At 39.4% G+C, this 15,127-nt stretch overlaps 1 protein-coding gene across 2 annotated transcripts in view; it reads right to left on the reverse strand.

Moving 5' to 3' along the window:
* LOC140820795 (callose synthase 10-like) overlaps nt 1-15,127 on the reverse strand; it is a 59,948-nt gene that overhangs the window by 23,223 nt on the left and 21,598 nt on the right. For both annotated transcript variants that reach the window (XR_012115586.1, XM_073181131.1), the window contains exons 20-23: nt 10,766-10,815; nt 9,040-9,126; nt 8,888-8,973; nt 8,766-8,793 (exon numbers count right to left, since the gene is read on the reverse strand). Coding sequence is in view for 1 of the 2 variants with exons in the window: in XM_073181131.1 (XP_073037232.1) it covers nt 8,766-8,793; nt 8,888-8,973; nt 9,040-9,126; nt 10,766-10,815 (251 nt within the window). In the remaining variant the exon portion in view is untranslated. The remainder of the gene's footprint in view (nt 1-8,765; nt 8,794-8,887; nt 8,974-9,039; nt 9,127-10,765; nt 10,816-15,127) is intronic.

Consider the following 15,127-nt stretch of genomic DNA (forward strand, 5'->3'; position numbering starts at 1 on the left):
CCGCCTCCAAATTACGGAAGAGTCTAGTATCTTCATGGATATCCAGCAAGCCACCACAAAGCTCCCCTATGAGATTGAAGTTGTCATGATTCCAGCAATTCCACGGCAGCCCATGAATTAAGATCCAGCTGTTGCAACATTTGAAGTCCCTGTCTTCCGTGTTTATATCCATTCTCCAAGCTTCGAAATCCAAGACAATCCCGTGATCGAAAAAACCCCTTCTCAACTTAGTAAAAAAATCGAAATCTTCTGCATTTGATGGCCACCACACCGCCTTATTTGCTTGAAATGGGAAAACCTTGACCTTCTTCTTGGCTGTTTTCTGAATAACATTTTGAATCTTATCCCAAGAGACATTAGCCTCGCACTTCGTGATCACAACTGCTTCAAGCCATTTCAACTCCTTTATATTCATGTCAGGCATCTTCTTTGTATTACCATCCCTCGCTGATTCTCTGTCATCTTGAAAAAGGACCTTAGATCTCGGTGGTTGTATGACGCGATGTGACCTCGGATTAAGGCCATTACTCTGTGATTTTCCTGCCAAGAGTTTTTCCAACGTATGAGCTATCTTCAGCCATCCCCCTGAGCAGTATCCACTGGGCACAATTGTATATTGTTTTTTTCCTTGTGGCTTGAACTTAGAAATCTCAATAAAGCTACCCCTTTTGTTTTCAAATTTTTGCAACGTGAAAACCGAGTCGCGACCTCTGAAATGATGAGAGGCGGCCGAAGAAGAGGGGTACTTGCCCAGATCATGAAAGCGCTTGCTTAACCATCGTGCCTCCTCACGGTCAAAGTCCATCATATAACTCCTTTCTGGTTCGTTCTTCCCACCAAACGGAATTGCCCCCAAATCCCAGCCGCATCGTAAAAATTTTGTGTTCAATGAACACATTTTCATCACAGTCCTTACTTCCGAACGATGAAGCGAACGAACGATACATGTTTGACAACAATGAGAAAACCTCGGAGAAGAGAGAGGGTAATCTCGAGAAAGAAGCTAAAAGGCTCTCGGAAAAGAAGCTGGAGGAATGGAAAGAAACGAAAAGAGGAAAGGAAAAGAAAAAATTGGACGCCGGAGACCGGCGACCGGCGCCGGAAAATAAGAAACGAGACGATCAGCAGAAGTTAGGAGATAAAGAAGATGAAGGAAGATTGATCTGAGAAACCGAGGAAGGGGAAAGAGTGGGAGAGCATTTTGAAAAATTCTCTCACTAGGTTTTTTGATCCTGATCAGCAGAAATATCTTTTATCAAAAGTAAGATTTCAAAAAGATTGTATTGACAAAACTTATGAAGGAATGAGCAGAAAATTTTGTCCCAAGTCAAGGTAATGAAGTAGGAAACTTTCTCCAGAAATTGGGATTAAAGAAGAATCTTAGGAGAGAAGGAAAAAATGGATATATTTAGAAACCACACAAATGGAAGTATCTCTTTCTTATAGGAAGGAAGATCCAGCTTTCTGTGAAGCCATATTCTCACTCAAATTATGGCAAATTAGTCAAAATAGAATGAACAAAAACATTGGAGTATTTCACAAACATGAAACACGCTTTACTTTATTAAAGATGCTTGAAGTTCAAGCTCATTAACCTCCTCAGCGTCAACCAGTGTTGTCAAATACTCCGGTGACAATTCTCAATCTCCGTCGATCGCCGTCTGTCGGAAGGAGAATATTCCGACATCAGAGCTGTCGAATCGCTGAATTGAATCACAACTTCTTAATAGATGATTCAAACTTGGACAGTTACATCAGCACAATTAGTGTAGATCTTAAAATACGCATGGTGAAGCAAGATGGAAAGACTACTATTAAACTTCAGGATTTTGAAAATAAATTTGGTTAGGTCTTTAGTAAGAATTTTTTGAAATGTTCTCCCTCTCTCCTACCCTTCGCTCAACCGGGCTCCTTCTCAGGTCTATTATCAGTTTCCAAGCCTGAGATCAGTCGCTCGCATCGGATATCTTTCTCCGGCGCCGGCCGTCAGCCGTCGGCGAGTTAGCCTTTCATATCTTTCTTCACATTTTTTCGCGTTCATTTTGATGATGCTTCACTCCTTGCATTAATCAGCCAGTTTCTTTTCCTTCGGAGTTCGACGAGTTCAGATCGGACTGTTTAGAAGCTTTCTTTGCTTTCTCCATTTCGCGTCGTTGTGGGGTTAGTTTCGAAGATGTATCTCAGAAACCGTAAGGAATTTCCTATTGGGCCATCGGATTTTAGGTCTGGTTGTCGAGATGAAGTGATTAGGATTGAGATTGGCGAATGGAGGAGGATCGATTTGGTGGTCCGAAAGAATAAGGAACTTGTGTTACATGCTGGACTTTGGTCGAGAGGAGGCCCACTGGATTCAACTAAGATTCTTAGATGCCATTAATTCTTCACAGTCTGAACAGCCTTTCTTTAGATTAAGAGGTCGGCATGCGGTGTTCACGCTACAGCTTTTCTCTAATAAGCGTGGCAGATATCTGGAACTATCTAAATACAGTCAACAAGGTAGGAAGCTATCTACTATCGTGCCCAGTGGTATCAAATCTGTGGGATGGAGAAATATTGCTACTGTTTTGGGGAAGATGAGGACGGGGTATTATAACAGAGATAGCTCTACAGGGGTTCTTGGTCCAAACAAAAGGAAATTCGGCAGAGACAAGTATGAAGGTAGAATGGTTCAGAGGGAACAACGTCGACAGGGGAAGATGTATTCTGAAGACAGAGGAATTTCAAATGCAGGAAGAAAGTGGGAAGAAGCTCTTATAGTTACCAAAAGAAGGGTAATCACTTCATGGGGAGACATCCAAGAGGCTCTTGGGAAATGTACTAATGAGAAAGTAATTCTATTTCGAGCAGTCTGGTGGCCTTCTAATACAGCTGAGGTCTCCTTTTATCTGAAGTTGAAACGAGGATTTTTCGATAAAGGGATTTCGCTGGACTTTGAGGGATGGAGGAAAAATATTAACTCGGCTTATATTGTTGAGAATTGCTGCAATAGCTGGATTAGCATTTATGGGTTACCATGGAATTTATGGAGGCCGGATATCTTCAAAATTATTGGGGACAAATGTGGAGGGTTGATGGAAATCAATGATGAAACTTTATCAGTCAGTGATCTCGGTGCAGCTAGAATTAGGGTGAAAGGTACTGAAGGAGGGTTCATACAGAGCAGAATGCAAATTCCACTTCAAGGTGAAATGACAGTAATAAGCATAAGGGTAGAAACTTTTGACCATATAGCTTATCATCAGTATGAAAATCTTACGTATGCTCAAGTCGTGGTGAATGGTAAGAGAACATTGGCAGGGTGGGGTAATAATAATATACGCAGGGTACAATCCCTTGACCAAGGAATCAGAGGAGGCCACAGTCAAGGAAATCAAGAAAACATTTGTGCATCAGTTCAACCAGTAGTCAAAGAGTCAATGGAGATGCAACCTGATACGGCTATTATCTATGAGCAGATGGATGAAAAGAAGGCTGATTCAACTAGGGAGGAAAAACAAGTCTCACCCACAAAAAAGAGTGCTGAACCGTGTTCGAGCGCTAGTAACAAGGTTATCAAAATTCTTTCGCGAGTTGTTCCTAAAGATCAAATAAGATTCCAGAATGTGCAGATCAGTTCCATGAATATGTCGCCGACGAAGGGGCGGGAAAGTGTAGAAGGTGTTGCTAGTACTAAAAAATCTTTGCCTAAGTTTGGGAAAACGTACTACAGAAGATCTAAGAGATTACAGTCTGAGAATAGGCAACAATCTTGTACCCAGGAGATCCACATCCAAGGTATTAACAGTCCAACTAAATTTTTATGCGATTTGGATGGCAGTGAAGAAAACGATTTTGATGGTTCAATAGAGGATCTGTGGGAGGCCGAGATGATATCCTCAGAAACGGATAGCCAAAATTCGATTCGATCGGAGAAATCGGCTGCAACGGAAGAAGATTTTGAGGATTTGGCAGAATTGTTCTCACCAATGAAAAAACCTGTGGATTCCAACATGCAACAAGTAACGGTAAATATGAGTTCTGACGTGGGACAGGTATTTTCTGGATTTCACTCCTCTTTTTTAAATCATTCTTTCAATCTTCATTGTATCCTTCCAGCCTCTTTCTCTGCTTTGGGGCTGTCTAGTGGTTTATTAGGAGGGCGGTACAAAAGACCGATGATAGGCCGGGCACTGACAATGAAAAGTTCAATGGGCCGGCCTCCGATGGGTTACAGTTGCAAGTCGGGTTTTGCAGAAGAGGGGGAAGACATCAATGTAAGTCGTGGGAAAGGGGACAAGAAGCTGAATGGTAACTTGAGTAGAGAACTTCAAAGGCTTATTTGTGGTATCAACTATGAGAGAGGATCAACATCTAAGGGAACCATGGTTTCATTATGAAAATCTTATCCTGGAATATTCGTGGTGTAGGGGCAGCAGCTAGGAGAGAAGTAATCAGGAGTGTTCTACGCATTGAAAAACCAGATATTGTCGTGATATTGGAAACCAAAAGAGATAGGGTGGATAGGAAATTTGTGGCTAGTATATGGAAATCGAGATTTGTTGAATGGGTTTGTTTACCATCGGTGGGAAGAGCAGGGGGAATCCTGGTAATGTGGGATCCTAGAATTGTGGCAGTGGGAGATAATTTGATAGGAGAATTTTCGGTGTCCATTGAAATTTGTGGGAATGACGAAGTCAAATGGTGGTTCTCGGCAATTTACAGCCCTGTTAAGCCGAGAGAGAGAATTTCTGGGATGAACTAGCAGGGTTGAATTCGATATGTGGTGATAATTGGTGTTTGGGAGGAGACATTTTTTTTTTTTGATAAGAAACAAATTTTATTAATACATTAGTGTTTACAGTACATTATGCGGATAAGATATCCGCTAAGGGAAAGGTACTAGCCACCACTACTTCGATATTAATCAAAAACAAAATTCCAGTCCCTATATAATTCCGATACACTTAGGTGCTTATAATCTTTCTGTAAGTTCGCCCAACTTGCCACTCTAAATTTAATTTTGTCCCATAGCTCTTCGACCGTCTCCTCCGTGTCTTGGAAAACTCTGTTATTCCTCTCCATCCAAAGCGACCAGAAAATGCAATGAACGATAGTATACCAGAACCGAAGATTTTTACTTCCATTACGTAAACTTGGTTCAAGTGTGTACATCTCCTTAGACCTTGCCGGCATTACCCACATCATATTCAATTCCCTGAACGCCTTAGTCCAAATGTGTGAGCTGTAATTACAGTGTAGGAGCAAGTGATCTTGATTCTCTTCGGCACAACGACATAGACAACACCAAATAGGACGTAGGACACATATTGGCCATCTTCTTTGTATCATATCACAAGTCTGAAGTTTGGGAGGAGACTTTAATGTGGTAAGGAACATTGGCGAGAAACTGAATAGTCATTCCATGACCACGAGCATGAGATGTTTTGATAGATTGATAGAGGAATTACAACTAATCGATCCACCACTGTTAAATGCCAAATACACATGGTCCAATTTTAGAGCGGATCCGATTTGTTGTCGTCTTGACAGATTTCTCATTACAAAGGGCTGGAAAGAATTACCCCAAACTACAGACAACGGGTTTTGCCAAAAATCACATCTGATCACAGTCTGGTTTTGTTTGACACAAATAAATTGCGTTGGGGCCCGACACCTTTTAGGTTCGAAAATGTTTGGTTGACACATCCTAAGTTCAAAGAATTGGTTAAGGACTGGTGGAATACTGGGTTATATCTAGGGTGGGAGGGTTACAAATTCATGCAAAAACTAAAAAAGATCAAAGTTGAGATATCTACATGGAACAAAGAGGTGTTCGGTGATGTGGGGATTAAAATAAGGGACTTGACCAGGGACATTCAAAGGTTGGATGATATAGAGGGGTCGAGGAGGTGGTCTGATTCCCTTAAAGAGGAAAGAATAAAATTAAAAGGCCAGATGGAAACAATCATGCTTAGAAGAGCGCAAATGCAGTGTCAAAAAGGGAAACTCAATTGGATGAGGGCGGGGATTATAATTCGAAATTTTTCCATTCGTTATTGACGAACAGAAGAAACAAAACTTTGATTGAAATGGTGGAGTTGGAGGATGGATCGAGGGTCACTGACGAAAGAATTATTGAAGAGGAAATATTGGGATTCTACAGGAGATTGTATGAGGTGGAGGAAGTGGATATTGGGGTGTGTTTCGAGTGTTTCCTACTCGATTTTTATTAATGGAAGGCCGCGGGGTAAGATCAAAGGAGAGAGAGGACTTAGACAAGGCGATCCACTCTCACCATTTCTTTTTAACTTGGTAGTTGATGTCTTGGGAAGAATGGTTGACAAAGCTAAGGAGGATGATTTAATTCGAGGGCTCGAGGTGGGGAGACTAAAAGAACAAATCTCTCACCTACAATTTGCAAATGACACACTATTTTTCGCACAATCAAAACAGCATCTGTTGGAAATTGTAAATATCATTAAAAGGTTTGGTTTGTTGTCGGGCCTTAAGATTAATTTGGACAAAAGTTTGGTGGTGGGGCTGATGAGGATACAGATGATATGGCACTTAACATCGGGTGTAGCAAAGGTAATTTCCCATTTAAATATCTAGGAGTTCCCTTGGGAGGGAATCCTGTCTATGGAGTTCTAGGAACCTGTTTTATCCAAAATGGCTAAAAAAATTATCAAGCTGGAAAAAATCTTTCTTATCAAGGGGGGGTCGACTTACACTGATTAAGGCTGTTTTGAGTGCCTTGCCTTCTTACTTTATGTCGATTTTCAAAGTGCCGAATAAGGTGGGGACTATTATGGAAAGATTGATGAGAACTTCTTGTGGGATGGGGCTGATGGTGAGATGCATTGCCATGTAGTAGGATGGGATCAAGTGTGCAAACCTATGGACAAAGGGGCCTTGGGGTTGGGAAATATCCGTCTAAGAAATTTAGCACTTCTTGGTAAATGGTGGTGGAGACGTTCAGCGAATACGGAGAGTATGTGGAAGAAAGTTATTAAAAGCTTATATGGTTTGCATGATAATGGTTGGGATTTGGGGTTGGCGGGGTGTTCGACTTACAGAAGCCCATGGAAAGGTATTTCAAGATCGTTCCTGGCTCTTCATCGGTTGGTTAGGGGAGTGCTTAGAGAAGGTAATCTTATTCAGTTTTGGGAGGATGAGTGGGTTGGGGGTACTCTGTTTTTTCTACGTTTCCCTTCCTTATTTCAGATTTCCAGTTTAAGAAACAAACCTATAATGAGTTTTCTTGAGGTCGTCATTAGCAGTGGTAATTCTCTCCTTCAATGGGATGTCCGGTTTAGAAAGAATTTGTATGAGAGAGAAGAGAGTGAGTTCGCCGAACTATTCGGGTTCTACAGAATGTTCGTTTGGAGAGGGGTATAGAGGATTATAGAGTGTGGTTGGGGGATTCTTCGGGGCTGTTTATTGTTAAATCTTTCTATAATTCTTTCTTTTCTTCTACGACTCCTACTCCTTTCATTTATTTTTCAAAAATCTGGAAAATAGCTGTCCCGCCAAAGGTGCAAGTATTTTCGTGGATTGTGGCGTTGGAGAAGTTGCAGACTTGTGATGAGATGCAAAGAAGATGGCCATCGTGTGTATTATGCCTAACTGGTGTTGTTTATGTAGAAGGAATGGGGAGAGTCAAGATCATTTACTACTTCATTGTGATTTCTCCTCACAGATTTGGCACAAGGATTTCAAGGCTTTGGCTTTGGTTTGGGCTGTACCTGATAAGTCAAAGGATATGTTTGTTGTGGAACCGAGCTTGCCGAAAGGGAGGAAACATTTAAGATTCTGGTTTATAGTCGTACATTGCGTATTGTGGTCCATTTGGTTGGAGAGGAATTCAAGAATATTTGAAGAAAACGAGGTTTTGGTCCTAGAACTATGGGACAAAGTCAAATTCGAAGTTGCGAGCTGGATGATGTTACAGCCGAAATATAAACATCTCAGTGTGTCAGACTTAAACAGGGATTGGAATTTTGTTTTCGATTGAGTCGTGATGAAGATGGATTTTAATTTCGAGATTTCTAGTTAGATATTGCGGATTACTTATCCGCTGTTTGAAACTAACAGTTAATTCTTTAATATATTAAGTTTCTTATCAAAAAAAAAACTATTAAACTTCAGGTTGTACGATTCTTGACTTGATTCATCAATCTTATCCATCAAAATTTATATTGTTGTTTATCTCCGGTGGATTTCAGTTTATTTACTTGTGAGGAAGCGTGGAGCGATGTGGCGTAAGTGGATTCGGGGTTGTGTTTCTACCGTTTCATTCCCAATTCTTATTAATGGAAGGCCTAGAGGTAAATTTAAGGGTGAGAAAGGACTCGGGCAATACACTTCGTCTTATGTGGACCTCTGGTTCTCTTTTTGTAACTAAATTTATTAATCAATATAATATTGTTTCTTATCAAAAAAACTCATTATACAACTACTATCAGTTTCACTCAAATTCAGATAATAGGAAAACTGGTGCTTCAAAGGAACAAATATTTATAAAAAAATGTACTGTCATAGAGATACCATATAGAACTTTTCAGAACTGCTGTCAAATATTGAAATTTGTGGAGAAAGAAGACAGTATCAAGTCAACAACTGTAAACGGCCAAATTTGGTATTTCACATCTTCTGGATTCTAGACCAAAAGAAATACTTAAAGCCAGACAAAACAACAAAATCATTCATCGACATTAAAACTGGATCCAATTGAAACAAAGAACACATTAATATTTGGAAAAAAGGAAATAAAAAAGAACCCTAACCTGTGATGCTTGTCTCTCAAAAGGAATCCTGGAAACCATGATTTTCCTCATCATTAAAAAGTTATGAACAAAATATTAACCAGTTTAGCATTTTCAATTACAGATGAGATTGTTAAATTCACCTTTTGATTTGTTGAGATACCATATTCCTCACAAATACTTCTGGAAAACTTACAAATCGTTTGTGCATCATTTCAACTGAACGAATCTGCATATGAAACTCTCAATAAACATATATGACTCCACTAGAGTTGGCACATAATCAAATTTTTACCTCCCCTAATCGACCCCTTGCACCCATCACAGCACCATAAATTGCAGACAGTAGAGTATACCAGATATGAATATCCATGAGATAAATCTGCAGATTCAATGGTCATGGAAGAGAGAGACTGATCACAAGAAATATAACAAGTGATCATAACTACCATTAAAAAACATAAAAATGTCGTAAAAGTTGCGAAAAAGGCTTAGGACCAAGCACGTGCAAATGAATGGAATTTGACTTGCAACTAATAGTGAAATATTTATGTTGAGTGGAGAAAATGAAAATCAAAGGCCAAGGAAGTCAAACCTAACAGAAATATTAAGAATTCGTTTTTCAGACTAAACAGTATTGACAGGAGTTGACAGAAAGGACAATTTCAGTACACTTTACTGCTGGAGCTTCCATCAGAGATAATGCACCATGTAATGGTGATTGTGGCTAATAGTACGCTTGGAAATATATTTTTGGGCTGATTGTAGTGCCAAATTGAAGTAATGGGATGCCATCTTTCTACAGATTCAATGGTGTGCCAAATAGTTCTACCAAAAAGACACTTTCTAAGGTGTCTACACTAATGCTTCAAAGTGAACTACGGAACTGATTTGTCTTCTTCCTGTCGATGATAATTATGATGCAGTGGATTCATAACAAAGTGTGGAGTAATCTTGAGGCTAATTATTGGTAGAAGTGAGCAGCGAAAAAGCATATGCATGAGAAGATTTTAAACAAGGTAGATTTGGCGAATGTATATTTGTAAAAGAGCAGAATTCCCGTTGGCATTCAAAAAAAGCTCAAGGACGAGAAAATTAGTCCTTTCGGAATTCTCAAGATGAATGGTGATACTACTTACAAAATTGATCTTGCAGTGGACATGAAAATATTACTCTTCCAACATCACTGATATCTTAAGAGTACTTTACCACTAGTCCACTTCTTGTAATGTAAAATTTTAATATTAATAATATTGTTATGTTTCTTATCAAAAAAAAAAAAAAAGATTTATGCTCATTTAACAAGTTTCCCTTTCTTATAGATAGTTTTCTTTTTTGATATTTTTGAAAACTATTTTCTAAGTTACCTAGTTGTATCAGAACTATTCATAATATAAATGCATCCTATATCTATTTAGGTCACAATATTGGTTCACAATTATTTCGTTTGAAATACTTGTTCAGTTGTGCAAACATGTTTCGAGAATTTTTTAAACAAAGTTAAATTTATAAACAAAGATATTGTGCAGTGATTTGCTATGCTTGTTGAAAAAGATATTATAAAAAAAATAGTAGTTATTGTAAGAAAATGATTTCACGCATGAACAGCGTGGTTCATTGAATAAACAATATTCCAAAACGTGATGCCAAACAAATTTCTCAAAAGATGTTCACTAAGAATCAAAAGATGTCGTCTGAGAAGAACTTTATATCTCGAGGTATAAACTGAATAGTAAGCCTAAAATATTGGTTTTTTTCCCTCACACAATATATTTTCTTTGACTCAAATATGTATATAACAATGAATAATAGAGTTAACATTTACATATGCTCAACTCACATTGCAATCTCCACTATAGATACCAAGCAATAACAGTTTATCATATCGAAATGACTGGAACATATATATGTTTCTCATTAATTGAGCTGTCACATGTATGTTGCGAGGAATTCCTTCACAAAGTAAACAAATGAACTCTCTGAAAAATTTGAACATTTAAGAAAGAGGATGGAATACTCACAGCCATAACAGGTGCCCACAAACTAGCAACAGTCAACACATTATGGTTGTCTGCAACAAATATCAAAATAAGAGAGCATCGGAGACTACTAAATAAACTTTATTTCTAAAGGACCAAAAGGAAGCTTCAACTCAAAAAAGCATGTATAGGACATAAGTAGATTTAGGACTAGTCCATAAATTTAAGAAAATACTGATTACATATAAGAAGATTTAAAAAAGATAAACTAGACCGTCGTGCGACAAGAAAAAGCTCACACCAACCTATATTTTATCAACAAGAAATAAATGGAGTCCGGCCTACTATTTTAATAAATTTTAGTTTCATATCAAAAAAAAAACAAGAAATAAATGGAGAGTAGCTCCTACAAGTGAACAGAATATTAAGCCATAGAAAACAACATAAAAGGAAAAAAGTGCATGTGAGGAATTCAATGAATCAACAAGAAACTTGAGGGGTCAGTGAAACAGCCATTCCAGAAATCACTGGCATACAGATAAATCTTTTCCATGCAAAGCACATGCACTGCAAGCGTGCATAAAGCACAGCAGAACTATTGAAAAAAAGATTGGTTTCATGCTCCCTTGAGATTAAGGTTGCTGGAAACCTGATATATGAACGGGGCACCTATACAATGCCTCTGAAACTGTATTTTATTCCACAAAACGACACAGGTTTGATGAAGAACTGGATTAATTCAGCAACAAAACCAGAGGTACCGCTGTGGCGGAAGTGGTATGCAGCGGCCAGTACCAGAGACCCCTCAAAAGAGACTGGAGGAACAGCAGGTCAAGCTACCCCATTTCCTCAGGGGTGGTGGCATGGTGCTGCTAACACACACATTGGGCAACATAGTAATGAGGAGGCCAGCAGGTGGACTTTGGATGACTGCCAGAGGTCACTGGAGATTAACAGTATTGCGGTGGATACAGATAAAATTTGATGAACTGGATTAGCAAAAATAGGATGGTGAGGTACAATTTCTATTGGAAAATGAATGAAGAGGAATGAACAAGGATACCCATAAGAAAGTACTACAGCCAGCAGAAGTTGGGCAGCTGCAAAGGTAGTGGAACTACTTGGAAGCAAATGGGGTACCTGTGTGGACATTATTAAAAAAGCATCCAAAAGCCATAGGGGAGACAACACCGACTGAGGAATTGCCGAATTGCATAAGAAGATTGACGACGATTAGGTTTCTGAAAGTTGTTCGAAGAAGAATAGGCCTTGGAATGGCCTGCAGAGGCAAAAACTTGAAATTGATACCATGAAGACTTTTGCCTAAGAAGCTCACTGCTTCGCATTGCTAATTTTCTAGGGCGTGAAGGTAGTAAAAAGAAATTATCTGGATTGGATAAAGCTTTGGGCGAACGCAACAGCTGACTTCACAAAAAACATAGACCCTGGGTATGGGTATCGGCATGGGATGGAATCATAAAGTTTCTAAGCCAGGATGGCTGACTAGGATATAGCGGATTGGTTGCCCAGAGAGAGGCCCAATAATGATTCAAATGATGCTATCAACACCATAATCCATGGACAAATCAATGAAGGTCGGAACTGGAAATACTACACTTAAAAGTTCAGAAGGGATTAGATATGCATAAATAGTGGTCCAATTACAAGTCCATGTGTTGAGAGACATAAAGAGGCCTTAATTGAGTTAGTTGAAGACAAATGGGTCGAGTCTTAATTGTTGAATAATATATTGAATTATTATCTAATAAGTAGTTAATGGAATATTATCTACCATGTAGATAAGATAGTGATTTATCTTTATTTGTATTTTAAACTCTTTTAGATTAGGATATTTTGAATTCTTCTAGATTAGGATAGCTTATGATTACTTCTTCTTTAAATATCATGTACAGGACAATGTTGAACAATACAATGGAAAATGTATGTTTTCTCTCAAGCTTGATCCTCAAAAACCACAAGGTATCAGAACTATAACAGAAAATCCATTACAGAATGGCTTCCTCATCCAAATCTTCAGCTTCCAGCTCCGCAACTCCAGTAGCGCCCATCACTCTGACGGCCGCCGATGCTTCCTCCATCCCGATCTCTTGCCACAAATTAAATGGTCAAAACTACCTACAACGATCACAATCTATAATGATGTTTATCTGTGGAAGAAGAAAAGATGAATTCATCACTGGTACGTCGAATCACCTTGAAAAATCCGACTCCAAGTTCAGGGCCTAGAATTCTGAAAATTATATGGTAATGTCTTGGTTGATCAACTCCATGATGATTGAAATAAGTTAAATTTTCTCTATACCACCGCCAAAGAGATATGGGAGGCCGCCCATGATACGTATTCATCCAAGGATAATACATCATAATTGTTTGCTTTTGAAAGCAACCTTCAGGACCTCCATCAAGGTGACTCCACTACTACGGTGTATTTTAATTCCCTCACTCGGCTATGGCAACAGATTGACCTATTCGATACTCATGAATGGAAGTGCCCTGATGATGGCGGTCTATATCGTGTGATTGTGGAAAGGAAACGCATCTTCAAATTTTTATCGGGCCTCGACACTATACTAGATGAAGTGCACGGACGGATATTGAGCACAAAACCTCTCCTTGGTCTTCGGACTGCTTTTCCGAAGTGCGTCACGAGGAAAGTCGCAATAAGTCATGTTGGGTCTCTAGTTCCTCCATTGTCTATCAATGGTTCTGCACTAGCTACACAGAATAATTCGTTCTTCGCTGCCGATGATTTTGGTGTCGCATATGAAGACACGTCGTCCATGGTGCCCCAATGCCTGAAACCCACTCATAGGCTGGAAACATGTTGGAAAATCCATGGGAAGCCTGTGGATTGGAAGCCAACACGTGAAAGACGAGCCAATGCAGCAGTAACAGAAGAACAATATGTAAATCAACAACCTCAACAGCCTTTCACCAGAAAACAACTCAAACTACTCCAAAAACTATTTGGTCAGAATACTCTTGCCACTTCTCCTTCACTCACTGGCACTAGCAATATGGCTCATGTGGGTATTTTCTCATTTGCTTCATGTAATGACCCAAATATTTGTTTTGAATGAAGTATTAATTAAGACATAATTAATGAGTTTTTAATTAAGTATTATTAAGGAATTGATATTTCGGGATTAAGCTGTTAGTATCCACCGAATTTTAAATGGATAACCCGACCTATTTCGGATTACATTATCTCGAGAAATCCAACTAGACCAATGAGATTCTGACACGTGGCAGATAAGATCGGTTCGAATTTTCGGAAAATAGTGCGGATGCAGCCTATAAATGGAAGCTGATTCTTTTGTTTCCTTCACCGCATTCTTCAGAGAGAGTTCTAGTTGTACCTTAAGTTTTCTAGTCAGTTTCTAGGGCACTTTGGTGTCGGGAAATTTCGGAGCTAGTGTCGACTCGAGGAGGGTCAGTGAACTGAGATCGAGACATCATCAGCGGGCTAACGACGGACGCAGGTATAATCCTAAATCCTTAGATAGTGATTTAAGGATCATTAGGGAGAACTTGTAGCATGTTTGTTCTGGTTTGATAGTGATTTCATTATGTTGGTATTGTCTAGGTTCAGAGCTTTCTGTCATATTGTTTTAGTGAGGTACCTGATGTACTGACTGAGATATCCAAGCGTAGTATACACACTTATATGCTGCATATTTATCTGTTGCATGATACATGTTTTACTGCTTTGGCATATTATGCATGACATATCATGTTGAGCCTGATATCTTTTGAGATATACCTCGTTTGTTGGGGCCGCTCAGCCCTATTCTGTATTGTGGACGATGGGGCATCGAGAGCTACAGTGTCCGACGGGACCCGCGGGCTCTGATGACCTGGACATTGCAGGTCCACGTCTTGATGATGAGTGTGGGAGCCAAAACATGCCTAGGGCAGATCAGAGACTACACACTCAGGCGCCTCTAGACTGAGCATGAGATTCTTGACTTGATCCTTGATATCCGAGCATATTGCATTTCGCATGCATCATATCAGTTTGTATACTCGTACATTCTCTTATTGGGCGATTGTCGCTCACGTCCTTGTTTTCATCTTGGGCACCCCATTCCACGGGGCAGATCTTAGGTTGGACGGTTCGGACGACCAGGGCAGTGGCTAGAGCAGTTGGGTTTTCGGTGGTGATCCAGTGGAGGTTTTCTGTGGTTTATTGTTTTCTCGTTCAGAATCATGTATTTGTTATGGTTGTATTAATGTTTAACACTGCCGTTATTGTTTTGTTTTCATTTGGGTTGTAAAATGATTAAGTATTTGGTTTCCGCTGTTTAATTGTTGTTATTAAGTTTAATGTTGCATGTTTATTAGTCTGTTTAGTAGTGGCTCGGGTAAGGGCGCTACACTTCG

This window comes from Primulina eburnea, unplaced genomic scaffold, assembly GCF_022965805.1.
Source record: "Primulina eburnea isolate SZY01 unplaced genomic scaffold, ASM2296580v1 ctg1459_ERROPOS7100000, whole genome shotgun sequence".
NCBI lineage: Eukaryota > Viridiplantae > Streptophyta > Magnoliopsida > Lamiales > Gesneriaceae > Primulina > Primulina eburnea.